General features: G+C 35.5%; 1 protein-coding gene, 1 long non-coding RNA gene and 1 pseudogene across 4 annotated transcripts; 2 read left to right on the top strand and 1 right to left on the bottom strand.

The window, feature by feature from the left end:
• On the top strand, positions 1-27,795 carry LOC128223176 (radial spoke head protein 6 homolog A-like; annotated as a pseudogene).
• Positions 8,213-16,840, top strand: LOC128223111 (uncharacterized). Of its 3 annotated transcripts, none has more exons than XM_052932368.1 (4): positions 8,213-8,741; positions 13,821-14,019; positions 15,010-15,191; positions 16,034-16,840. In XM_052932368.1, exons 2-4 carry the CDS (start codon positions 13,829-13,831, stop codon positions 16,039-16,041), a joined length of 381 nt encoding a protein of 126 aa, XP_052788328.1. In that variant the 5' UTR covers positions 8,213-8,741; positions 13,821-13,828; the 3' UTR covers positions 16,042-16,840. The 3 variants fall into 3 exon arrangements, 2 of the variants coding, with proteins under 2 accessions (XP_052788328.1, XP_052788327.1); XM_052932367.1 differs by having other exon boundaries at positions 8,733-8,808; positions 13,566-14,019; XR_008259291.1 differs by lacking the exon at positions 8,213-8,741 and adding an exon at positions 14,475-14,582 and having other exon boundaries at positions 13,533-14,019; positions 16,034-16,833.
• On the bottom strand, positions 10,732-12,579 carry LOC128223113 (uncharacterized). The gene is made up of 4 exons (XR_008259292.1): positions 12,449-12,579; positions 12,060-12,271; positions 11,589-11,748; positions 10,732-11,319 (listed from the first exon to the last, which is right to left on the bottom strand). It is a non-coding gene; the product is annotated as an uncharacterized LOC128223113 (long non-coding RNA).

The following is a 27,795-nucleotide window of genomic DNA, read 5'->3' as shown; positions in this document are numbered from 1 at the left end:
ATGGCTTCCGTTTGTCCGTACGAGATGGTGGGGCAATACGAGTGTGCGAAAAGGTGCTCTCTTACGCGTCCGCGCGATCTGTTTTTTGGTGATAACTTTTTTGTCTTAAGAGGTATCTTATTGAAACTTGGACAGGCGCCTTTGAAAAAAAAACGCGTCCAACGGTGTACGACACTTTGGGGTCACCGAGTAAGTTCGTCCGAACGTGCACATATGGCTATTTTTAAGTGACTCAAAACCACAACATATTAATTCATTTGTTCATTATGTCAGATTTTATATAAAATAAACAGCCTGGCAAGGTATTTGGGCACGACAAAAACGAATCTGAAAACAGAATTGAGCTAGCTCAAATATTAAAAAAGTTAGAAATGTTGAACGCAACTTATTTTACCACTCACCCCCCCCCCCCCCCCCCCCCCCAACAAAGATTACGTTACAACGAAAACAGATATCGAAGAACGGTTTTCAGATTTTCCGCCCCTTCACCTCTTGTTCATTGCTTTAAGCTAAGGACTAATTTAACCTTTAAGTCTTTTATTGAAAAGCGTTTCTAACTCGATTCAAAATTGTGGACTTTAAAAACAATATTTGAGCAAATATCAATATTTGTTGAAGGGTTTTATCCGTTAGTTACATGTACTTAGTTTTAACACTCCTAATTAAAACCCACACATTATTTCGTAATAAAAACAAATCCGTAGTGCATTTTACAAACCATGCTTGAGTCCCTTGAAACTGCATTTTTTAAAGACTTACATTGGTACGTATTAAAGGCTTTATTCCCTTCTTAATTATCAAAATATTACATATTAAACTACAGTCGAACCCCGTTAGCTCGAATTCCCAGGAACCGGCGAAAATAACTCGAGCCTCGGAAAATTCGAGCCAAGCGGGAATGTTTACCTTTAAAATAAAGAAATCGGTCCTTTACATCTAGTTCGAGCCAACTTGGAATTCGAGCCAAAAGGTTTGAGCCAAGCGGGTTCAAGCCAAGCGTGTTGGAGCCAACGTGGAATTCGAGCCAACGTGGAATTCGAGCCAAGCGGGTTCGAGCGAACGGTTTCGACTGTTTGTTCTTACTATTACTTCTACGAATGAATTATTCAGCCATTGATTTTTTTTCTCATTCCAGCACCTTAGATTCTTGGGCAAGGTGCTCGGTACTACCGGAATTTTCTACGTAGCGGAAGGCGAATTCCATGAAGGCGATTATGAAGATGATTCCAGCGGCACCCATGAAGATGCTGAAGAGGAGGAGAGCGATCTTCGGGTTGGTAGAGCTCGTTCTTTTTGCTTTTGTTTAATGTTTACTACAAACATGTACAATGTTTTGCTTTCAAGCAAAATTGAACAGAACAGAAGAGAACATTTATTTGTTTTTAGCATTACAAGACATTGTCATCATGAGCCTGATTTGTAACATTTATAATTATAATTTGTGTAAGTAATATATTCCCGAATAGTGTATTAGTCTGTATAACCGAATAAAGAAAGTACAATAATGAACAATAATTAATAAAAGTTATCACACCACTTCATTTTTTGCAGGAACTGACCAATAGAAGCTCGCAGTTTCGAAATATATGTTTTAACTTCTCAGAAATATTCATTTAAAACATGCTTTTCGTTGTTAAAGCTGCTCTCTCACAGATTGACATTTTTTACATATTTTTATATTATTTTGTTTGTCTTAGAATGAGCCCATAGTTGTACAAAAGTCTGGACACCAGTGATATCAGACTGCTCACAAATGATTAGATCTCAATTTGTTATATTTACGCTCGAAAATAGATATTTTCTGGCTAAAAGCGTTTTTTTACGCTTTAAGAAAAAGAAATCGGCAGTTTTCCAAACAATTGAGATCTGGGGCGGATTTCTCGAAACTATTTAAGCTTGTTATAACATGATTAAGCTTAGCTCACTATTTTTCTTCTTCTAAAGTTGTGTAATATTTACTTCTTTGAAAGCTTTTAGACTTTTTTATGGAGGTTATCTGTCAGGTTATCACAATAAACTAACTTTTATTGATGAAAAAAAAGTTTAAGTAAGAAATATTGCTTATCAAAATAAGCTACTTAAGCCTGTTAAACTTAAGAAGTTTCTAGAAATCAGGACCTGTTCTATAGTGAGATATCTTATATGACTGAATTGAAGGCATTTAGGCCTAAATCAGATGATTCTGTGACAAAAAAATAAAATAAAAAAACTGTCAAACTGTGAGAGTGCAGCCTTAAGATTGCCTCTTAGTACATACACATGTATAAAAACACACATCAATTTGACTGATACACCTTTAACTACTTACTAAATAATGCATTTATGGAAAACATTCATTACTGATAACAAGATTGTAACCCTGTATTTAATAGCAGACAGCGCAAAAATATTAAATGATAGGTGAATGCTAAAAGATTTACTGTGGTCTACTATAGTCTCATAAGGTAGACATACCGTATTTAATGCTAATTTCTTTCAAGTTAAACTCGGTATCCTTCATGAGAACCATTGTTCTCGACATTTATTCATTCTTTTGGAAAATTAAAACAATATCATTAATTGTGGTAAATCTTATTTGGGAATGAGAGTGCATCTTTAATGATTTAATGAAATCCGATATATAAATACAGTCAAACCTCGCTATGTGGACGTCATTGGGACATCGGATTGTTTATTTTTTTCGAGATAACGAATATTCGATACATCCGAAACAACGAAACATGTCTTACTGAACCCAAAATATTCGAAAAAAGTTCGACATACCGGAACAGCGAGAAAACAGGAATTCGACATAGCCAGCTTCGACTGTACTTAATTAAATGAATATTAGATATCTGACGGCCAAGAGATTTTTTGGAAGCATTTGAAAGTGTTTTATGGGTAAAGAAGAAACATGTAAAAATAACTATTCTGGAAATAATATTTCAAATAAAAAAGTTTTGCGCTTGTACGATTTCGAAAATGGCCATTTCATGTCCAATTTAATATGAAAATAATAAAAAAGAAAAAAAAATCTTAAAATATTATAACTTCATGTATTTGGTATTTTCGGTCGTGTAAATAGCATATCTAAATTTCTAAAGTTGTTTCAGGTTGACAGACATCAACTTTTAACATTAAAGGCGCATTATATAGATTTATGCAATTATTTTTTTATTCATTTTTATGCTTTATAATGTTTTAGCTTTTATGATTTATTTTTTATTAATAGCTACGTGGCCATGAATTTTTCTGTTAAAAAGGCGCCAAAATATCGATAATATATTGTTTAAATCTGAACCTTAATCTGATGCATTTTTTTATTTTGATCAATCAAGTCAAATTAGTTAAACTTGATAAAGCATTTAAATTGTTTTACCTCAAACCTCAAACCATATTGTGCGCCTTTAAGACGAACTGCTCTATTAGCCTAGAGATTTAGCTTTTATGAAGCATCGACTACCTTAAAGCTGCACTCTCACAGATTGAAAGTTTTGACAACTTTTTTATTATTTTTTTGTCTTGGAACGAGCCAATTTTTGCGAAAATCCATGGAAACCAGTTATAGAAGACTGCTGACAAAAAGTAGATCGCAGATTTTTATATTTAAGTTCAAAACTTGATGTTTTATGCATTTTACTTAAACCGTTAGCAACAGTATAAGCCATAAAACATTAATTTTCGAACGGAAATATGCAAATCTGCGATCTGATTTTTTGTCAGCAATCTTATATCATTGTTTTGCAGATATTTACACAATTGTTCTTTCCGAGACAAAAAAATGTAAATCTGTGAGACTGCAGCTTTAAGGATTGAAAACAATATTTAAAGATGCACTATTACTCCCTAATAAGATTTTACCATACGTAATACAATTGTTTTAATTTAGAAAAAAAGGGTTGATAAATGTCGAAAACAATGATTCTTATGAAGGATACTGCGATTAATTTGAAAGAAAGGTGCAGAAAACACGGTATATCTACCTAATAAGAGGATAGTAGACCACAGTAAATATTTTAGCACTCACCAATCATTTAATATTTTTGCGTTTTCAGCTTTTAAATACATGGTTATAAACATGTTATCATTAATTAATATTTTCCATAAATACATTATTTAGAAAGTAGTTTAAGGTTTATCACTCAAAATTTACGTTTGTTATACATGTGTAGGTATTGATTTTGAATAAGAGTGTCACTTTAAAGGTCCTGAACATTCAACTCGATACCATTTTAAAGAATCGCATAACAAATTAACAACAAGAGAAAATCATCAAAAGATTTAAGGATTTTTAGGGATAAGATTTAAAAATGTCAAGCGTAACCACGACGACAGAAAAAGGGGCGTAAGGGGCCGCAGGGATCTGATGAATGACAGTAGTTCAGGTACGAATTAGCGGCAGCTTATTTTATTGTTTCTATGATTTGTTTATACCCCACAAAAAGAAAGTTGTCGGGTATATAGATTTGCCATTTCCCGTCCGTCCGTCCGTCCGTCCGACTGTGTTGTGCCGTGCATATCTCAAGTGTAATATACAGATTGATGAGACCTTTCAGGACTAATAAGCAGTATGTGTGATTTTTTGTATGTCTGTACGCATTTAGTGCAGAGTTACAGTTCGTGTTCGCTTTAGAATTATCTCTTGAACCGGTTGGAGGCTTTGGAATCACAATTGTTCATCATATTAAGACGAAGATCAGAGCGCATGTTACAACTAGCTTGGGTCAAGGTCAATGTCGTCACTCTTTCGATTTCCCAATGTCAAATATCGAGACATGTGTTCTTTTTTTATCACAAAGCAACAGTCTATTTTGGGACTTTGTATTTGTATTTTGTACCGGATTAAAAAAAAAACTTATGAGTATTGTACATATTCACACCGACCTTTTTAACTGACTAGTAATGTACTAGTACAGTCAAAACTTGCTTTGTCGAAGTCGTTGTGACCTCGGAATAAAACTTCGAGATAACGAATAATCGATATACTAGTAATATAGTTGAATATAAATAAAGAGTTTCGACTGTACTTAATTAAATGAACATTAGATATCTGATGGCCGAATGATATTGTGTTATCATTTGACAGATGTGTTGAGAAATAAAATGTAAAACAACACTGGAAATAATATTTGAAATAGTAAGAACTTTTGACATTGGAAGAACTTCGAGATAACGAAAATTTTATATATCCGGAAAACAACATGGTTAACTGAACCAAAAAATTTCGAAAAAAAGTTCGACAAAACCAGAACATCGATATAACAGAGTTCGACATATCGAATATTTGCTTATTTGCAGTTTCTGATGAGGGTTCTCTGTACTTCTTGCAAGGCGAGGAGCGAGACTTCCTGAACGCCAAGATGTTCCTCATGTCTAAACCAGACCCATTTACTCCTAGCCTGTAAGTATGAATACACCTTTGGTGATTTTGGTCATATACCGTGGACATCGTGTGACTTTCTGACCGCCAAGAAGTGTTTTTTGTCCCAACCAGACCCATTTACTCCAAGCCTGTAAGTATGAATACACCTTTGGTGATTTTGGTCATATACCGTGGACAGTGTTATACTTCCTGAACGCTAAGATGTTCCTTATGTCCAAACAAGACCCATTTACTTCAAGCCTGTAAGTATGAATACACCGTTGGTGAGTTTGGTAATATACCTTTGACCACGTGTGACTTTCTGAACGCCAAAATGTTCCATATGTCCAAACCAGACCCATTTACTCCTAGCCTGTAAGTACACATGTGGTCATAAAACCTTGTACCACATGAAGCTTTCTGAACGCAAATATGATTCTTACGTCCAAACCAGACCCATTTACTCCAAGCCTGTAAGTATGAATACACCGTTGGTGAGTTTGGTCATATACCGTGGACATCATGAATCTTTCTGAGCGCCAATATGTTTCTTAATATGTTACCTGTAAGCCTGCAAGTAGAAATTACGTCATTGAAAATGTTTCCGAAACTCAAAATTGTTTCTTATATCTAAAAAGACCTATTCACTATACATCGTTCCTGTCGAATTATATAAAACAACATGAACTAGTACATATAATACTCAAAATTTCCGTACCAGCTATGAGCACCTGTCGGGAATGATTGCGCGTTTGCTTGAAGATGGGTAGGAAGTGACGTCAGATCTGGAGGAGATGAGCCGCCTCATGAAGCTGGAGCGTCTCACGCCGCCTGCTCAGCCCATGAAGGATCACGTGCCTCAATCCGCTACCGAGAAGCTTGCGCATGCGCAGTGGGCCATGCTTAAGGTATAGCAGATCTTTTATCATAAACAACTGATAAATAAAAAAACAACAACAACAAATGCTCGAGGCTGAAGGCTTGGTTAAATAAAGAACAGTCAAATCTCGCTTTGTCGAAGTCTTTGAACCTCGTTTGAAAATACTTCGGCATTTTTCTATCTTTATTGTATCATAACAGAATTTAGGGGTTAAATAACTGAATAATAAATTCCCTACCTTCCAACCACTCAAAATGTTGGTCGGGAAGTGCAAAACAATTATTAAACTGTGGCCGAAAAACCATTGAATATCAAAGTACACCGGTCAAAGTTTCTAAATTATGTACTTAAATATTGGTTTGAAGAAGTTCCGTGTTACATAGCCTACCAGTTATTTATGGATATGATAGCTACAGTCGAACCCCGTTGGCTCGAACTCGCTTGGGTCGAAATCCTCGTCGATTCGAATTGGATGTCAAGGACCGATTTCTTCAAACTTAATATAAGCATTCCGCTTAGCTCGAATTCCCCAAGACTCGAGGTGATTTTTTGCCGGTCCCTGAGAGTTCGAGCCAACGGGGTTCGACTGCATATATTTTTTTCCTATCAACACATGTTTTATTTTTATATCATTATTTCACCGCAATCTATCCCAGAAACCATCACTTCCGGTAGTCGAGTCGGAGCAGACGCAGCTGGAAGACGGTTCCCCACTACCGCCGGAACAGACGGCCGAGGTGCCGGACATCCTGCGACTTGCGGCCAAACTGGAGGCGGCGGGCGTCGGGCTCCCCCGGGAAGAGTTCGTCCGAATGTCTCTAGCGCTGAGGGACTTGGTGAACATGTACCCTAATGTACAGGTAAAATAGAATAGGAATATTATGTAATACTGTTATATGTTAAACGACATTTCCTAGTTACGTCATAAGTATTATATCTGCCATGTATTTAAAAAAAAAAATGTAGACCAAAAGTTCTTGTAAATATTTTTGATAAACACAATTTAGCCGAAACATTCATGGCGATATATGATATCATCACAGCAAACTTAGGAATGAAATATCAACGTTAGGACTACAATTAAAACAATTGTAGTAACTTCCATTTAAAGCTGCACTCTCACAGATTGAACGTTTTGACAACTTTTTTTATTTTTTGTCTTGGAACGAGCAAATTTTTGCGAAAATCCATGGAATCCAGTGATATAAGACTGCTGACAAAAACATAGATCGAAGATTGTTATATTAAAGTTCAAAAATTGATGTTTTATGATTTTTTCTTAAACCATTAAAAACTGTTTAAGCGATGAAACATTCATTTTCGAACGGAAATATGAAAATCTGCGATCTGATCTTTTGTCAGCAATCTTTTATCATTGGTTTGCAGATATATATTCAACAAGAAAGGCCTCCATCTTCACTCCATCATTTTGTTAAATAACGTTAGTAACGCGTTTGTAAGTTGCGGATTTCAAAGACAATATTTGAGCATATATATCAACATTTGTTGAAGGCTTCCATGTTACATGTACTTAGTTTTAACACCTCCATTTTCAGTATGTATTTTGGCTAATTGAAATAAGCGACTTAAGCCTGTTAACCTTAAGAACTTTCGAGAAATTGGGGCCTGGGGTGGTATTCAATATAAACCTTAAGTCGATCTTAATCTAAGGATAATGTAAGATTTCCTTAAATGGCAAGATTTCCTTAACTTATAACTTAAGATGCAAGGAAATACTTAAGTCGTTCTTAAATACGGCCTTAACCTTAGATTCGTCCTTAGAAATTAAGGAAGCATACAACCTACCTTACAACAAATCTTAACTTAAGAACGAGCACATTTTTATCAGTTTTGCTTGTTTTGTTACGCGTTGTATTCGACGCGTGCGGTACGGACCATTTAACTTCAACCTACAACGCTTCAGCCAGTACAGGTACGCTTAATTTACAGTATTTATTGATAAAACTCCATATGTTTCGTACCTCCAACGATCGTCCCCGTCAAAGGTTGTATTGCTCTGTTTATATTGTTTTTTTCTTGTTCTAGTATCTGATTGCCCTATTAAATGTATCATTCAGTATATCTTTTAACAGTGATTCAAATATTTTGATCACTTATTGATATGTGACCTTTTGTTCAGATAAAACTGTAGAGTAACATGTTTTCGCGATATATATAAAAAAAAAACGATTAAATACACTCATCCTTGAACATCTCTAATCATTTGTTCAGTACTAGCTATATAATCATACTTTATTGCAGATATTTTTCTTATAGTTTATTAGCTTTTTCTGAACTTGTAAAATATACACTGCACAGGCAATTATTTTATGAACTACAGAGTAATTCAGTACAATAACATTGTTAATGTATTAAATGGTTTATTCCTAACCAAATTTTGGACCATTATTAAGTGAATTCTATAAGCCATCACTGACGACAAGATGATTTGTTTCTATTTTAGGCCATGGATCGTGCTCCAAATTTGAATGATTTGACAGAAATGGAAATTATTCAGCGGTACAGATTTAACATGAATGGCATCTTATATCTGGAACAGTTAATCGGGAATGGAATCACCCCAAAAGTGAATAGAAATAATGCCATAAGTGCCCGGCAGAAAATATTAATCACATTAAGGTACTTAGCAACTGGGCCTATCCCAGCCAGCAAAACTTATGGGACCCATATGGGTCCCACATGGGTTACCATATGGGTCCCATATGGGCTACCCATCTGGGCCCCACATGGGTTTTGGAACTGGGCTCGATTTAGGACCCATATGGGCCCCACATGGGTTTTTGAACAGGGCTTGATATGGGACCCATATGGGTCCCACATGGTATTTGTGGGCTCTATATGCCCTACCTAAGCAATTAATTTGGGGTAAACCGTTACTTTTGTTATTACAGGTTATAATATATTGATTCCAATTACCTAAAATATTTGATCTTGAGTGTTCACCTATTGCATTACTATCCTTTCATTGATTATCTCTACAAACAGCTATGTTGAGAAGTACAAATGACATAATGTCAACATAATATTTCATTACACAACAAAGATAGCAATAATCTTATTAAGTTTATTAACATGAAAACATTAGAAATGTAAAACAAGATGTACACTAAAAAGACAACAAAAATTACATACTGACAATGTTAAGATTTTGCATAATACTGGCAATATAAAAGTGGCACACAAATGTCACTGAAATTATGACACATTTTTTCAGTTTGGTTTGACAATACCAAGCTAAAACTATCTAGTACATTTATATGGTAATTTGATTAATAACTTAATAATAAGTGAAAACTTTGTTTTATTGATTGTATCTGTCAGTTAAAGCTGTCAAACTGAAAAAGTGTGTCAAAAATTACATGTAAAAAAACACACTTTTTTAAAGGCTTTAACGACATTCGGAGCTCCTCGGCCATTTTATCAAAAACAACCTCTGATGTATTTGGACGGTTTACATACTAAAAAAGCGGTACGTTTAAGTCCAAGTAGATCGCGTAGTAATTTTTTTAGCAGTTAAACTTCATGACTTAACTCTTGGGAATCTTAATTATGTTTGCAATATTACACTTCACTGGCAATCAATTTAAACTTAGATCAATAAAAACAATTCTAAAACCCTATATTTAATTAATGATATTAATGATATAATTAAGAAATTTAACTGATGTACCGGCATACATCTAAGGTTGTTTTCGATAAAAATGGCCGCGGAGCTCCGAATGCTTTAAAGAATGTGTTTAAAAAAATACACTAATCGAAAGACGCACAATTCTAATAAACAGAGCATGGAGTGCATCTACACATTCAAGTATAACAATATTGCTTAGACATAAAGCAGCGTTTCAAACCAGAAATGAAATAACAGTTTCAAGTTCATTGGTACAGTGGATTCAATCACAAAAATCATACATGTAAAATAAAAAAAGAATTTAAAAGGAGAAAAAATTAAACACAAACCAGAGCTATTGACTAACACAATTAATGCACCTTATAATACTGACTAGTGAACTGACATGACTGAATGTTAAAACATATATATATATCCTTATTTCCTCCATGTATGTTGAGTTACATTACAAAATACATATGAAACAAAAGTAGAGCAACAGCATATAAGTTATAACAAATATTTACATAATAAAATTATATCATTTAGACCTGATTCATTGTTGTATATCAAGAAGAATTTATTAATATATACACGCTCAATCCATAGGTTAAAAAATGTATCTACCATATACAAATCTGGGATCACTGTTATCGCCAGGGAAATAAATGGGGTTGATATAATTAAAGTCATCTGGCCCCAATTTCTCGAAAGTTCTTAAGCGTAACACCCGTAAGTAGCTTATTTCTTTCAGCCAAATTCCTTACTTCATCTTAAAATAAGTTTATTTTGAGTGTATCAAAGTTTAAAATGGTGTACCCAGGATAAGAAAATATGATAGTAAAACAAAAACTGACATCATTCCGAGATATTATGATAATTATTCAATGTCAACAGGTTTCGCTTATTAAAAGTCTTCTTTAGAACAATCATCCAAATGTGAACTAAACATATTTGTCTTGTTGATGGGTCTCTTATTAGTCATGGACAGTTTGTCTTATGTTTATACAAAAAAGTAAAAGCAACATGGATTTGCCTATAAATATAGATAAGAAATGCTCTTCTTGAAGCCCTTAATGATATGAAAATTTAGGGGAAAAGTTGGAGATATCTCATTATTACATTATTGTGATACATTTTGCATACAAACTACATAACATGTCACACGACATTGATGTGTTTATGATAAAACAATAGAAGCATACATATTGTATATTATCAATTTGAAAAATAGTCTGACAAGTTTTGCTGGTTTAATTCTGAGTCGTAAATCCGTATGTTCGTGGTTCGTGGAATCGTAAATTTTATGGTAAGTAAATAAGTCAACATTCTACTCATCGCATCGGAGTGACTCTTGCTCGGTCTTTGCGGCCAACCTCACGACTCCGCGACTCGGAAAGCCACTTCTATATGGCCCCCTCCATTTCCTTGCGGTTCTAAAGTGTGTTGCTGGGTTCAATTATTGACATCCTGTAAATAGTGTTATTGGATAAATGAATATCTGAGACAGTTATTTCATCAAAGTGATTATCAAATGTTTAGTAATAAATAAGCAGCATTTTATCGTCAACTATATATGGCAATTTTAGCTAGGCAGATAAATTTAGGTTTCTTAAAAAGTTTGTCATTTTTTAACACTAATACTCAGTTATATTTTTTTTAAATCCATTGATGTATATGCACAGCATAGGTAGTTTCATTTAGCACACCTTAATATATACAACAACAAAACCACCTACTGAAAAAGATGTTTATCAAGTGGAGTCTGTCCAGTTTCTTTTTTTGTTTGGTTTCCTTTAGGTTGTATTGGCGGGCCAGATTTGTTGTCAACACCGTCTTCATTATCCGGGAAAACGTGTCCACTGTGTCACTCCCACCATATTCTGCCAAGTATTTTACCTTGAACAAAAAAATGAAAATGCCTGTAAATCCACATATAAATGCAAAACAGCAAAAACTTTCAAGCAGAACCATAGTATCACACTCAATGTGGTACAATTAAATATTAAAATTTGAAGCACTGTCAGCTCCCCCTATACTGGCTCAGTTTGTGTGCCTGCCCTTATATTGATAATATCAGATCACGTTTCAAAAACAAACTTAAATGAATAATGTCACTTCAAAATGTAATTTTAAAGCTCAAATTATGCATTTTTAAATTTAATTACACCTCATAAAAAATATCAGTCAACTATGTTTGGGAAACTTACAATGGATGTTGCAGCATTCGCTTGTGACTTTCGCTCTTTGAAGGCTGCCAAATCCACCACAGTTTTGAGGGGGAAAGATATCTCCTCTGGCAACTCACTCGGAACTGCATCTTGTGCTGAACCTCTCGCCAGGATGAGACGCAGGAGCTGCGTATGCTATCGCAATTACTCCTGCTGGTTTTCCAAAATCACAAAGATCCAGGTGTCCTGATCTGGAACAAATAACATTCTGTCAAAAATAAAAAATTTAAACAAGACACTTCAGGTAATAAACAGTGAACCATTAAACCAATAATGTGATTGGCTGTTTGTTAATGTTTATAATAATATAAAGATGCAAGGTTCAATTATGAAAACCATACTACATTCCATTAACATTTTCTATTTACCTTTTTGGATTCTGCTCTGCCGAGCATCGAATAATGAACAGGTAGCTGGAATGTTGGGGGGTGTTGGTCTTGACTGTAACAGGGCCATCATCCTCATCATCACCATTAGCATCAGTGGCACCCTGGCTCATATCCTCGCACAGCCTCGATCCTTGGTGCACTTTTAAATTGGATAAAAGATTAATGATTGTCAGAATCCATTCAAGAGAGAAGAATGTTAAAATCTCTTTGGAGGTCTATATGTAAATAGGTTCCCCACACCTGCATGAACCATTAATTTGCCGTTGTTTTTATTTAGTTTTGTTTTGTTTTGTTTTGGCATCTGCCATCCCGAATGCCTTTACTTTATAATTTATAAATTATCGCGAAATTATATGACAAAATACAAAATCGTAGCACAAACAATACTTCTACAAGAAATTCATCAGTAATTCACTTGTTTAAAATCAAATTACTATAAATATAAATACAAGTTGCTTTAAAAGTTGAATAAGAACCCTTACCTTTTCTTAAAAGATGAATTTAACCATTGTTTTTTCACTCAATCACGTTCATCATCCGCGCGTCTATAAAATGTCACGTGACAATTTTTTCTGCATATTTTTTTTATTTGTGACTAAATTGCTACTAAAAACACAATTGCAAAAGGTTTATATTTAAGAAGTAATAAAAAAATGAAAATACGGAAAAATATTTGTTCCTTGTGTATTTATGTATCATCGCCACAACATCGTGCCTTACCATCTAACACTGCCCTACTATAATGATAATGCCGAGTATATGGGACCCATATGGGACCTATCTGGGGCATATCATGTCAAAAGATGTGAATCCGATTCATGAAATAATGAACTTTTTTCACATAGTATCGATGTTTACATATTTTCATATAACAATGATCTTTGTTTCCCTTTGTATATCCAATTAATATAGATGAACAGCTATATGGGTCCCATCTGGGTCCCATCTGGGCATTCTCAACCATATGGGTCCTATATGGGCCCCATATGGGCTTTTTGCCCAGATTCAGCCCATATGGGACCCATTTAGCCTTGCTTGCTGGGATACAATTAAATGACAGTGACTTACACAAAGTAAGCCAACCTACTGTTTCTAGAGTTTTGACTAGAGTCATTGATATCTTACCAACGCCAGATATTGTGAGACAATTTATTAGATTCCCAACAATCAATGATCAGTTCAGGCGAAACTCATAACAGTTGCAGGGAATCGTCCGATTTCCGAATGTTATTGGAGTGATCGATGGGACCCATATTGGAATTAAGGCTCCTCATGAACATGAAGAAGTGTTTGTGAACAGAAAAGGTGTTCATAGCATAAATGTTCAAGTAGTGTTCAATCCTTTTCATAGAATTATAGATGAAGTTGCGAGATGGCCAGGATCGGTCCATGATAGCAGGGTGCTCCGTGAAAACGGTTTATTTGACTTGTTTGAAGGGGGGGCATGCAAATGGATACTACTTGTTGGAAGATAGTGGATATCCAGCTAAGAGATCGCTGCTAACCCCCTACCTGGCACCACAGAATGCAACAGAAGAAGGCTACAACCGGTATGATTTCTGGGTATTATTCCCAAAGTAAACTTTCATCCCTCTTGTGTTATATGTAACATGTGGGTTATAAATATGATTTTTAATGCTAATTTGCAATATATGCTTAGTAGCTAATCAATGGTGAATTCAGCCACATGTATGCATTTAATGTTATTTTAATTGTAGACACCATGTTCGAGTGATTTCTTTGTTTTAGTTGATACATTACGACAAGCATATAGAAACTTCCTTGGAATAAATGTATGTTTATAAATATACATCATATCTTCTTCAGTGTATTTTTTACTTTCAGTATACAGTATTTCCAATATATTGCATGCATGCGGTAACAGGAGTATATGAAGATTTTGTGAGCTGAACTATTTCCGCAATTGATAAGTGTATGTAAAGAACAATGATACATAGATGCAACTTATGTCATAGATTTGATGGGTACATTTTTTATATTGCAGAAGTCACAAAATCACACGAGCTCTTGTGGAGAGATCTATTAGACAACTTAAGAAAAGGTTGGGTGTTCTCCATGGATAAATAAATTTGGAGCCACAAAAAGTTTGCAAGTAAGTTTCTAGGGGAAACCAGGGCATGGAGAAAACCTACTTGTCCTATTTGGTGACTACAAACCAAACTTGCATATACCCAGGCTGGGAATCAAACCAGGGCTGCCTTGCAGACATATAAAGAGATAGTTGTCAAAAAGTTCATGCCCTATTAAATGATAAGATGATAGCATAATGATGAAAAACAAGTTACCTGAAGTACATTATATTTCATTAGACTAGAAATATATGTAAGCATATGTCACTCTTTACCATAATATATTCATTATCATTTTATTGAGTTTCTTTGTCTTTTGTCAACTCTCCTTATGTCAGTGGGAACACATTATAATGCATTCATTTTCATTGTAAAAATGTTAAACATATAAAACTATACTGCAGTAAGAAACCATATACAAGACAAGCTAATTGCAATATATTCTTTCAGGGTGATTGTAGCATGTTGTGTTCTGCACAACATCTGCAAAGAGAGAGCAATCCCTATTAACGGTGATGATGATTCTGATGACGAGGATGATAATGCAGATGATCAACTGGCACAGGGAGTGCAGCAACCTCCAAATGTGGCGGGGAATAGATTCAGGGATCATGTTGCAGCAACATATTTCAGTAATGATTCTTGCTGTTGTTGAAAGAACCTAGTTATTTTAAAAGCCTTGCCTTGATTATGTCATAGGCTGTGTCGTTGAAATGCAAACACCTTGGTAATTTCTAACACCTTGTAAAATATACTTCAATACAATTTGGTACACACTTTACACAGCAGATATTAATATCTACTTAAAGGTTCATAACTCTTGCTCTTTTATTTCAAAATCTAACTCGTGTCTTATTACACAAAACCACGTATGTGTGTGTGATTTTTGTTTCCTCTGTGGCACTCATGCATACCTTCTTTTGAAAGGTAAAATATACATATATATGAATTTAATGTTTTAACTATTTAAATGTATACTACATTATCTAATGGCTTATATTTTAGCAAACAACCATGGTCAGTTTCTCATCTGTTTATATCCAATCAATGTTTAAACTACAAGAAGTATTGGTCAAAGTATAATGCATATATTTCATTTAAATCCAGTAAGCTTAGTTTAGGAAAGTTGAACCATTATGAAGTCATTGTGTAAATCAGAAATGGTCAGAACTTGCTCAAAAAATTTAAGGCCAAGTTAAAAGTTAACTTAGACAATTAGTAGTACTAAGGGAGGCTTATTGAACACACATATTGACATCAAAATATTTTATTATGAAAACTTTAACAAAATTATACAAATATCACCAACAAATGCCAATTTATTATGAAAATATAAACAAAATTAAACACAATTTCACCAATAAATGCCACTATGTAGCTTCAGGAAAATAACATATTTTGATTAACATCAGTGATCAGTTTTAAGTCTTTTTTCCAAATGCTGGACTTCAAGCTGGAGTTTTCTCTTTTTCAGGGCCATGATTTCCATGCAGGTGCTGCAGTGACTGCAGCCGTTGTTGTTAGTGTTGTTGCTGCTACTACTTCCAGAACAGTTGACAATGTAACTTGTGGAAATATCCTGTACCGGCTGTAGTGGCTCCTCGTACAGTCTGACATTAAGAAATAAGAAAATATTTACACTCAGGAAAGCCTTTGGTGTAATAATGTTTGACTTATGTTTGTTATTAAATAAGGTATTTAATGAAATTCATATGTCATAAATATGTATACAATTTTTTTTCTTACTCAATGGTATGCGAAAGCTGTGAAGGTGTCTCCACTGCACTGCAATTCGTACTGAAAGCAATTAAAAGCAATTTAAAAGTGATACAAGTGTATTAAATACAACTCATTCAATACAATTTTAAACAGTCTGTAGATAAAAGAATGGTTTACATTTAGTAAATGAAATACCTTTGCATTTGAAGTATGGTGCTGTCCAGCCCACTGCCTAATCCTACAATGTTGGGTGAATTTTCCCCCAACAACTGCCATAACTCGTTCTGTAACCTCAGACAGTTTCACAGGATTTGTTCCAGAACCTGAATAATAATGGTGTAACAACTCCATTAAATTGATTATATGCAATTATTTAGCTTGTAACTATATTTACATAATAATCGCTTGTACCAAAAGATTAATCTAATTTTGAATATTCACAGAAGTGTTTGAGTTGTTAAAAACAATTGTTTGTTAAAACTGCACCTACATATATGTGTGTGATTATTGCGGTTATAAACTTTAAAAACATAATTGTTGCTTCACGTTTTTTAAAGCAAAAGTATTTGGCTAAAGATACATTTTATACCAATTAGAATCAGTATACTGTTATATTTTTATTTAAAGAATATATACCAGTTCTACCCAATTCTCTTTTATATTGGGAATACTTTGCCCTGTGGGTTTGAACAAGGTTGTCCCACTTCTTTGTTAGTTCAGCCGCTGTTCTGGGGTGCTGGGAATTCTCATTGAAGGCATCATTGATCTTGATCCACAAATCCTTTTGTTTCTGAGGTAATTCCTGGAAAAGTTCAAAACTACATCAACTTGGATGTACATGACGTTTATGTCAGCAGTGCTACATGTACACATATGTTTCATAAGTGTTTGTCTGAAATTAAAAACACCATGTTATCTAATTTTAAGCCAATGCTGCATGTACACATGCACACACAGAGCACGTGTACATTTTATATATGAACACGTGGATTCTTAATATAGCTAACTACAAAGGTTTTCTTACTTGAAGTGTACTTGTGTTTCTGCAAATCGTGGTTTGTTTTGCCTGGGTCAAAAGCTGACACTTCCCCCATAACTCTTGCTAATAAAATGCGATCTTGCTGCGTAAAATTAGGACTTCTTGTTTTATTTTCCGCCATGATGTATGCTGTCTATAACGTTCGCGCACTCGACTTTCGTTACTAAATTAAGAACTTGGAAACTACCGAACGTTCCATAAATAGACATATTAAGCCAGCCGTGCTTGATAACCGATTTAAGGTCAACCTTATAATAAACCTTAAGTATAAGTTATTCTTACGAAAGGTAAGGATAAGGAACAACTTAAGTTTACTTCAACCTTAAGATTTGATCTTAAATTCGCCATTTAAGGATAAGGCCAATTTTAAGTTTAATCTTAAGATTTTTATTGAATACCACCCCTGATGATTTACCACACTTTATTTCGTTTTTAAGCTGCACTCTCACAGATTAACCGTTTTTACAACTTTTATTTTTTTGTCTTGGAAAAAGCAAATTGTTGCGTAGATATCTGCGAACCAATGAAGATTGCTGACAAAAGATCAGATCGCAGATTTTCATATTTCCGTTCGAAAATTAATGTTTTATAGCTTAAACCGGTTTAAGAAAAATGCATAAAACATCAATTTTTGAACTTATATATAAAAATCTGCGATCTGTTTTTGTCAGCAGTCTTATATAACTGGTTTCCATGGATTTTCGAAAAAAATGGCTCGTTCCAAGACAAAAAATAAAAAAGTTGTCAGAACGTTCAATCTGTGAGAGTGCAGCTTTAAGAAAAACATCCGTAAAATGTGTATTTTGCAAACCATGATCGAGTCCCTTAAAAATGCAATTTTTAACGGCTAACATTGGTACGTATTGAAAGCACGTCTTTTTTAATCCATCAAAATATCACATAATAACCTACAGTCGAACCCCGTTGGCTCGAGCTCCCAGGGACCTGCAAAAATACATCGAGCCTCGCAAAATTCGGCCAAAGCATGAATGCTTACCTTCAGAATAAAGAAATTTGTCATTTACATCTAGTTCGAACCAACTTGGAATTCGAACTAAGCGGATTCAAGCCAAACGTGTTCGAGCCAAGCGGGTTCGAGCACACGGGTTTCTACTATTTGTTCTAATTATTACTCCTACCAATGAATTATTCAGCCATTGTTGTTTTTCTTATACCAGCACCTTAGATTTTGGGGCAAGGTTCTCGGCACTACCGGAAGGGGAATTCCACGAGGGCGATTATGAAGATGATTCCAGCGGCACGCACGAAGATGCTGAAGAAGAAGAGAGCGATCTTCGGGTTGGTAGAGCTCGTTCTTTTTTGCTGTATTTTTACTACAAACATGGACAATGATTTTGCTTTCAAACGAAATTGAACAGAACAGAACATATTTGTTTTAAGCATTACAAGTGCATCGTCATTATGAGCCTGATTTTTAACATGTATAGTTAAAATTTGTGTTAGTTATTTATTCCCAAATTGTGTATTAGTCTGTTGAACCGAATAAAGAAAGTACAATTATGTACAATAATGTATAAAAGTAATCACACTTCTTCATTTTTTGCAGGAAGAAGACAGTAGTTTGTTTGAGGGTAAGATCATATTCTAAAGATATATACGTAAAGTAAGTCTGAGTCGGTTTATGTAATGCTTTTTAGTCTAATTTGGAAGATGGCGGAAAAACCGTAGAAAACACCATATTTACCTCAAGAGTAAAATGAAGTCAAGTGAGTGTGAGTCGGTTTATGTAATGTTTTTGAACCTGATTTGGCAGATGGCGGAGAAACCGTAGAAACCGTAGAAAACACCGTGTTTGGCTCAAGAGTAGAATAAAGTTAAGTGAGTCTGAGTAGGTTTATGTGAAATTTGAGTCTGATCTTGAAGATGGCGGAGAATTCAAAGAAAAACACCATGTTTTTGCCATATGTTGCCATATGTTTATCTCATAAGTATAATAAACTATATATGTCCCATAAATGATGACGCCCTCTTTAGCATATTCAGGTTTTGTTTTAGTTCAAATTCGTATGTGGCGGGACCAAGAATGATACTGAATGGTGCACATCTTCGACTAATCTGATGTCTGCAAATGTGCAAAGCGAGAATATGGGACTTTAGTTCTTCGACATCAGACTCTCAAATCCCACTTTAACTGCCTCAGACTCACTTAACGTGTACATCCAAAACGTTACGACGTTTTCGACATCAGATTCTCAAATCTCACTTAAACCGCCTCAGCCTCGCTTTACGTGTACGTTGAAAAAGTAACGACGAAGGAGAAAGTATGGAAACGTTTGTGGACACCCAAATGTCCAGATTTCGTTCATATTAATAGATCATGCCCGCCTAACGTGTCTAGTTTTTTTCACGTGATTACTCGTAATTTTAACCAATAGAAAGGAAGACCCAAATATCTTTTTGTTCTATCGAAATTTAAAATACAGTCGAAACTCGCTATGTCGAACTCTGCGACCTCGATGTTCCGGTTATGTCGATTTATTTTGGGTTTAGTAGGACATGTGTGGTATGTCAGTAATATCGATTGTTCGTTATCTCGAAGTTTTACCCGATGTCCCAATGACTTCGATATAGCGAGTTGACTTTAATATTTAATATATTTTTCCAACGATTTGCTATTTTATCGGATTGGTGTTCGAAAGCTAGATCAGAAAAATGTATAATAGAGAATCTATGGAATAATTAGCCTCTAGAAATAATTCAGAAAGAAACCTTTTGTTATTTATAAGCGCGTCATATATACAAAACTATAAACTATTATCTTTAGACAAAGCTTTGTAACTTCAATTAAATATTAAAGCTGCCCTCTCAGAGATTGAACGTTTGACAACTTTTTTTATTTTAAAATGAGCCAAATGTTTGCAAAAATGCATGGAAACAAGTTATATAAGACTGCTGACAGAAACATAGATCGCAGATTGTTATATTTAAGTTCAAAAATTGATGTTTTATGAATTTTTCTTAAACCATTAAAAACGGTTTAAGCAATGAAACATTCATTTTCGAACGGAAATATGAAAATCTGCGATCTGATCTTTTGTCAGCAATCTTTTATCATTGGTTTGCAGATATATACGCAAAATTTTGCTCTTTGCAAGACAAAAAATAAACAAAAAGTTGTAAAAAACGGTATATCTGTGAGAGTGCAGCTTTTAGTGAGAGTCACAAATCAAATTGAAAGATTAACTTGCAAAATCAAATAAACTTAGCGTCAACTGACCAATAGAAGCTCTCATTTTCGAAATATATGTTCTTACTTCTCAGAAATATTAATTTAAAAAAAATGCTTTGCGTTGTTAAAGCTGCACTCTCACAGATTGACATTTTTGACATTTTTTTTTGTCTTAGAATGAGCCAATGCTTGTGTAAAGGTCGGGAAACAAATGGCATCAGACTGTTGACAAAAGATCAGATCTCAATTTTTCATATTTACGTTCGAAAAGTTATGTTTAATGGCTTACAGCGTTAGTAACGCTTTAAGAAACATCTTTTTTTTCCGGCAGTTTTCCAAACAATTGAGATCTGTTATATAGTGAGTTATCTTATATGACTAAATTGATGGTAATTTGGCCAACATTAGCTGATTCTATGACAAAAAAATAATAAAATCAATGTAAAAACTGTCAATCTGTGAGAGTGCAGCCTTAAGTTGGCTTCTTAGTTATTTAGCACTTCCGTCCGTCGCCACTACACCACCCTTCCACTTTTTCAGACATTATGATACCCGAGGACCTTAAGCTGGCTTACCGCCCTCCACCCAAGATTCCGTGTGAAGTTGCGGGCACCGGGCTTAACAAGAAGGTCTATTACGTCACTTCCGAACGTAAGTGACGTCATACAGGTTTGCATCTAAAACTTAGGTGTCAAATGATAATTTGTTCTCATGTTTGCTACGTGTATCATACGGGATATGTTTTGATGTTTATCTTCCAGCGGTTGTTGGTTCTATCCACACCAGGGGGACTTAGTCATGGCCTCCATAAATGACATTTTCAATCCTGGCATTCGGAACTCCTCGGCCATTTTCCATCGAAAACAACCTCGGATGTACGAAAGATCACTCAAACCGAATTTATCGCAATGGTAACCTCTAACCGACATTGCAATCTTCACGGCTTAATATTCCACGTCATCTGTAATTTGCGAACGCTGTCTTTTTCTGAAAATTATTAATCCGAAATAATGGTATTTCGAAAAATTATTTTGGGTCCCTACGATTTCGGATTAACGGTGTTCAACTGTATATGGACGGTTTACAATGTCAGAAATCTTATTATTCAACTACGCTTTAAGTAGATCGCGTAGTAATTTCCATTTAGCAGTTAAAGTCAATGACTTTTCTCTTTGGAACCATAATTATATGCAATAAAATACTTCAGTATTAATTAATTTAGACTTGTTTATACAAATAACACGTTAAAACACTACACTTAGTTTATACTGTTTGTTATTTTTTTACGAACTACTCCTACTGATGTACCGGCATACATCCGATGTGGTTTTAGATGGAAAATGACCGAGGAGTTCCGAATGCTATCTAGGAAACGGACTCGAACGTGATTCAATAAGATATCAGGTTTCGTCAGAATGAAGCTAAAATAAATAAGCATAAACTGAATGAATTTCAAACCAGCAGCAATGATATGGTGCATTCTTACAAAAAAGTCATCTATGCAAAATATATGTCATTTTTTTCAGCCGGTCTGCCCTGGATACGCCTGCCACATGTGACTCCGGTGCAAATCCAGGTTGCCAGGAAAATCCGGAAATATGTAACTGGTGACCTTGATGCCCAGGTGTGATGTCCTTTAATTATTTTGACGTTACGGGTGACCTCGTGTCGTGTACATTTCGTCCGCTAACTTCGTCATTAACATGCATATAGGATACAGTATTCGAAAACGTTGATAATTTGGTAACGTTAAATTGTTAAACTACAAGCTGTCATACAGCAAACTATTTCTTTCTTTTTTGTGTTTCTTCCAGGTGGTTTCCAACCCGCCATTTCCGGGCACTGAGCGGAACTACCTGCGCGCCCAAATTGCCCGAATTACCGCCAGCACACAGGTTTCTCCTCTTGGATACTACAGGTATTGCTTCTCAGCTCAGCTCAACTCAACTCAACTCAACTCAACTCAACTCAATTCAGCTCATCTCAATTCAGCTCAGCTCAACTCCACTCAGCTCAGCTAAACTCAATTCAGCTCAGCTCAGCTCAGCTCAACTTAACTCAAAACACTCTTTATTCAAACCAGTTCGTCTCTTCAAAAATACAAGGGTAACAGTCTACATGACAACTACAATCAAAACTCGTTATGTCGAACTCTTTTATCTCGATGTTCGGGTTTTGTCGAACTTTATGCAAAAGTATTTGCAAAAGTGTCGTGTTAAATTATGCACTTCTGTTGTATTTCTGTTATGTCGAATGTCCGTTTTCTCGAAGTTTTCCCGAGGGCCCAACGACTTCGACATAGTGAGTTTTTACTGTATTATAAAATGCATTAATAACAGTTATCGTGAGCTGGCACGGCTGCTATCCCGTATAAAACATAAATGAAACGATCTGGCCACCTTAATTACATCCAATCAAACGCAAAGAGTACCTTGTGTCCGATATAATAACACAGAGAGTATATTTTTCCAATATACCTGCTCAATATATCCGAAACATCTGCAAAGAAAGTTAATTTTATCCGATACATCTGCACTGAGAGCTCATTTTATCCGATACATCTGCACAGAGAGTTTATTATATCCGATACGCCTGCACAGCGAGTTCATTTTATCCAAAACATGTGCACAGCGAGTTCATTTTATCCGATACATCTGCACAAAGAGTTCATTTTATCCGATTTTATCCGATACATCTGCACAGAGAGTTCATTTTATCAGATACATCTACACAGCGAGTTCACTTTTTCCGATACATCTGCACAGCGAGTTCATTGTATCCGATAAATCTACATAGCGAAATCATTTTATCCGATACATCTGCACAGTGAGTTCTATTTATCCGATAGATCTGCAAGGCAAGTTCATTTTATCCGAATCATCTGCACAGCAACCTCATTTTATCAGATACGTCTGCAAAGCGAGTTCATTTTATCTGAAACATCTACTTTATTTAAAACATGTGCACACAGTGTTCATTCTATCCGATACATCTGCACAGCGCGTTCAGTTTATCTAAACCATCCGCTTTTTTATCCGATACATCTGCACAGCGCGTTCAGTTTATCTAAAACATCCGCTTTTTTATCGACACATATATATGCACAGAGAGTAGACCAATTTATCCCATACATCTGCATCGACTGTATCAATATGTTTAAGGTTTGATGACGAGGGAGAGGAGGAGGAGGAGCACGCGGAGGAAACAGGTGAGATCACGTGATTGCGTAAACATTTTTCAAAAAATAGTTTATAAACCTCATAGAACCCTTTCGTTTTCCTTCATCCATTTTGATATAAATATAATATTATAATAAAAACAATATATTTCATAAAAATACAGCTAAAAAAAGGAAGTTCCGTTTGTCGTCTGCTAATTTTGAACATACTGTACTTACAAGGAGGCGGAAGAGCGAACATTATCGAGGACCTGGAGTTTGAGGGTATCTCTGTCAAGGACCTGGCTGACGGCGGGCACCAGGCGTGGGTTCACCTTTCTCCGGGTATCTTGCCACAGGTAAGGCGTATTGACACTGAGTCTACTGTCATATCACCATCATCTCTGTCAAGCACCTGGCTGACGGCGGACTACAGGCGTGGGCTCACCATTCTCCGGGTATTTTGCCACAGGTAAAGCGTATTTACACTGAGTCTACTGTCATATCACCATCATCTCTGTCAAGCACCTGGCTGACGGCGGACTACAGGCGTGGGTTCACCATTCTCCGGGTATTTTGCCACAGGTAAAGCGTGTTAGCAAATTGTCTTCTGTCATATCACCATCATCTCTGTCAAGCACCTGGCTGACGGCGGGTTACAGGCGTGGGTTCACCATCCTCCGGGTATCTTGCCACAGGTAAAGCGTATTTACACTGTGTCTACTGTCATTATAGTCATATAAAGCCATTTAATCTTTTAAACGGGGACCTGACCCAGCGAAGACGAAATGTATGCATGGGCGCGGAGGTTGAAGAGGAGAACTATTGAGATGAAGGCCTGGCATTCTAAAGCAAATAGGTCGTATTAGTTTCGCTCCTTCTCTTTTCGTGGGGTCGAAAATGAGGTGGAACTTTGCATAGGTTGAACACGGTGCAGCCGAACTTCGAGGATACAAGGAGGAAGGAGAGAATAGAATAAGGAGTAAAAATATGCAAAGATGAAAGGCCAAAATAATGTCATTATGTTAAGCTACTTAAACTGATTTTAATTGCAGGGTCGAACGACATGGTGGAACCCGGCTCAGCCTAAGGGCGAGTATAATGGGGAAGAGGAAGAAGACGAAGATGAGGAGGAGAAGCGGAACGAGCCGGACGAACCGGAACCGGAACCGGAAGTGGGGCCGCCCCTCTTGACACCACTAGCGGAGGACGAGAGTAATATAGTGAATAAGTGCTTAATTCCACCGAACTAGTGTTGGTAGTAATTATCATATACGATGTCCAGTCTTCGTCGTCTCTGTCATCATCATCATCATCATCATCATCATCATCATCATCATCATCATCATCATCATCATCATCATCATCATCATCATTCATCATTGAACACCAAATTTATATCGTACTAAAATGGCGTCTATTTTCCGATTCCGATGAATAATTTAAATGAAACATTTAAACATGTAAACAGGTTGTCGACGTGATATATACGTTACGGGGTAAGTAGGTGACCCGATATGGGATATACGGGGCGCAGGAAACAATATTCGGGTGAGAGCGAAGCTTTGTTTCCTTTGCCCCGTATATCCCATATCGGGTAACCTACTAACCCCGTAACTTATAATTTTGATTCTGATAAGACTATTCCTCATTACAGACGTTGGAATCAGTCCTCCCTGGATTGCGTGTCTAAGCTCCAAATTTGTTCCCGAGTACGCCGTCGCCGTCCTCCAGTCTAATGTGTGGAAGGGAGCGTACGCTTTTGCCACTGAGAAAGGGAGGTAAGTAGATTACATTAAACTAATTTTCATCGGGTTTCTTTATCAGTAGGTTACTTTATACTGGTTTTCAGTGGGTTTCTTTATCAAAAGGTTACATAAAACTATTTTTCAGTGGGTTTCTTTATCAGTAGGTTACTTTATACTGGTTTTCAGTGGGTGTCTTTATCAAAAGGTTACATTAAACTATTTTTCAGTGGGTTTCTTCATCAGTAGGTTACATACTATTTGAGTAGGTTTCTTTATTAGTAGGTTACATCATACTATCTCTGTGGGTTTCTTTATCAGTAGGTTACATTATACTAGTTCTTTGCGTTTCTTTATCAAAAGTTTACATTAAACTTTTTTTCATTGGGTTTCTTTATCAGTAGGTTACATTGTTCTATTTCAGTAGCTATTTTTATCACTTGGTAACACAGCGATCAAACTCAATGACGTCATCTAGTTGACGTAGATTAATATGTTTATAATATATAGATCACACATCTACAAGCAATAAATACCACATTATAGATTTATCTGCATTCCACCTAGTGCAAAACAGCCGTTTTCAACTCTACTGACGTGACGTCATACCAAGTATCATTGCACAATTTTAAAATGACGTCATAAAACAAAATACAATTAATAGTTGAATTCAATTAAATGCATGTTATCATTAAATATAAAATATGTCTTTTAACTTATTTCAACCTCTTATGTATTTAAAAAAAAAAGGTTTATTAGTACTGCGTTTCAATCCGGGAGGTTGTATTCGACTCTGCAAAAGTTGTATTCGATTTCCAGCTTCTGCAAAAATCCATTCGAGTCGGAAACAAACTCTCGGGTCAAAACGCAGTACTAAAACCCCTATTATATTCTTGATATAACAGGTACTTCGACAACTTTTACGTGGGTTGGGGCGTCAAGAACCTTGATGGCGCCTTTGAGCCAGATCTTCCGGAGGCACCACTTCCGGAATTTCCAAGCGGACCGGAAGTTACAGAAATTGACGACCCATCACCGGAAGAGGAGGCGGCCGTCAGGGCGGCGCTACAGGTTACTCATGCTCATATGATTCTTGATTTATAAATGTTGAAATTATTTTATCTCTTTGAATTCTAATTCTTTATAAAACTATTTGAAATACAACCTTTATTTTCAAACATTAAGACCTAGGCTTAATCATTAAGAATTTCAACTTTCGCGGGTGTTTTATGGTCCGCCTACTGCCACTCATCAGATACAAAATCCCTGCGTAAGATTTTACGTCGACAATGCGGCAGCCATTTAGGTTGTAATCAGTTAGTTAGATGACTTAATGCTTAAGATTGTGTGTTAAAATACATAGTTTGCATGTCGAACGAAAACTTAAAAAGTATACTCCCCCTATTGCCAATTATTTGAATGCCTTTGGAATGTTTAACTTATGAAATGAATACATATGTGTACCTAATAAGTGTTTCGGAAAAAGTATCTTGCCATCAACACAATGTGCATTCAATAACAAACAAAACTTGGCACATAAGAGGTTGTTGTTGTTTTTTGTTTTGTTTTAATGCATTATTATGCTTAACTCGTTGCACTAAATGATCAATACAAAAATAAGGCATATGATTTGTGTATAAATAAAAAAATATATTAGCGATATTTTGGCGCTTTTTAAACTGGGGATTTTATGACCACGTAGCTTTTAATTACAAAAAACAACAAACTATTTATAAAGGCTAATATGTTTAAACTGTACACAAATCATATGCCTGTTTTTATTTTGAACATCAAATGAGTTGAACAAAATAATGCATTAAAATTTAGAAAAAAAAAATCATTTTTTTTTGCATCAACCTAAATTCTTTCTTACATATGATTTTGTATTCTATTTACAATTCTAGAAAGAAATAACGAATTTTTAGTGTGAAAATAAGTCATATATTGCGTGATTAATGTCATAATCGGGGATAGGAGCGCAGTTGGGCTGGTTAAATTACGCATGGAGTCGCCCAAAAACTTTAACCAGCCCAACTGCGTTCATATCCCGATAATTACATCTTTCACGTAATTCATTCCTTAATTTTCCTTGGCAACAGTTACTTCCTCAATTGATTTAAAGTCCAATAACTCGTTGTGTGGGTGCACTTACAACTTAATTAATGTCCCTACAATGTCCATACATGTTTTTCAGGAGAAGGAACTGGAAGCGGAATTTGAACAAAGTATTGGCGACGACGACGACGACATTGTGGATGACGAAGGTGATGGCGGAGACCAGTTTGATTAATATAGACTATTAAAGTGTAATAATATTCCGTCCAAAGTGTAGCTTTTAATTTTTTCTCCTTCTGAATTATTGACTACATGTGTTTATGATTTTTGA

Source organism: Mya arenaria, chromosome 17 (genome assembly GCF_026914265.1).
Source record: "Mya arenaria isolate MELC-2E11 chromosome 17, ASM2691426v1".
NCBI lineage: Eukaryota > Metazoa > Mollusca > Bivalvia > Myida > Myidae > Mya > Mya arenaria.
This window is presented reverse-complemented; position numbering and strand designations above follow the sequence as displayed.

Coding starts and splice junctions, on each gene's coding strand:
- LOC128223111 (XM_052932368.1), top strand. CDS start 13,829: ATGAAGTTGCGAGATGGCCAGGATCGGTCCATGATAGCAGGGTGCTCC. Junction 14,020..15,009: donor ACAGAAGAAGGCTACAACCG/GTATGATTTCTG, acceptor ATATTCTTTCAG/GGTGATTGTAGCATGTTGTG.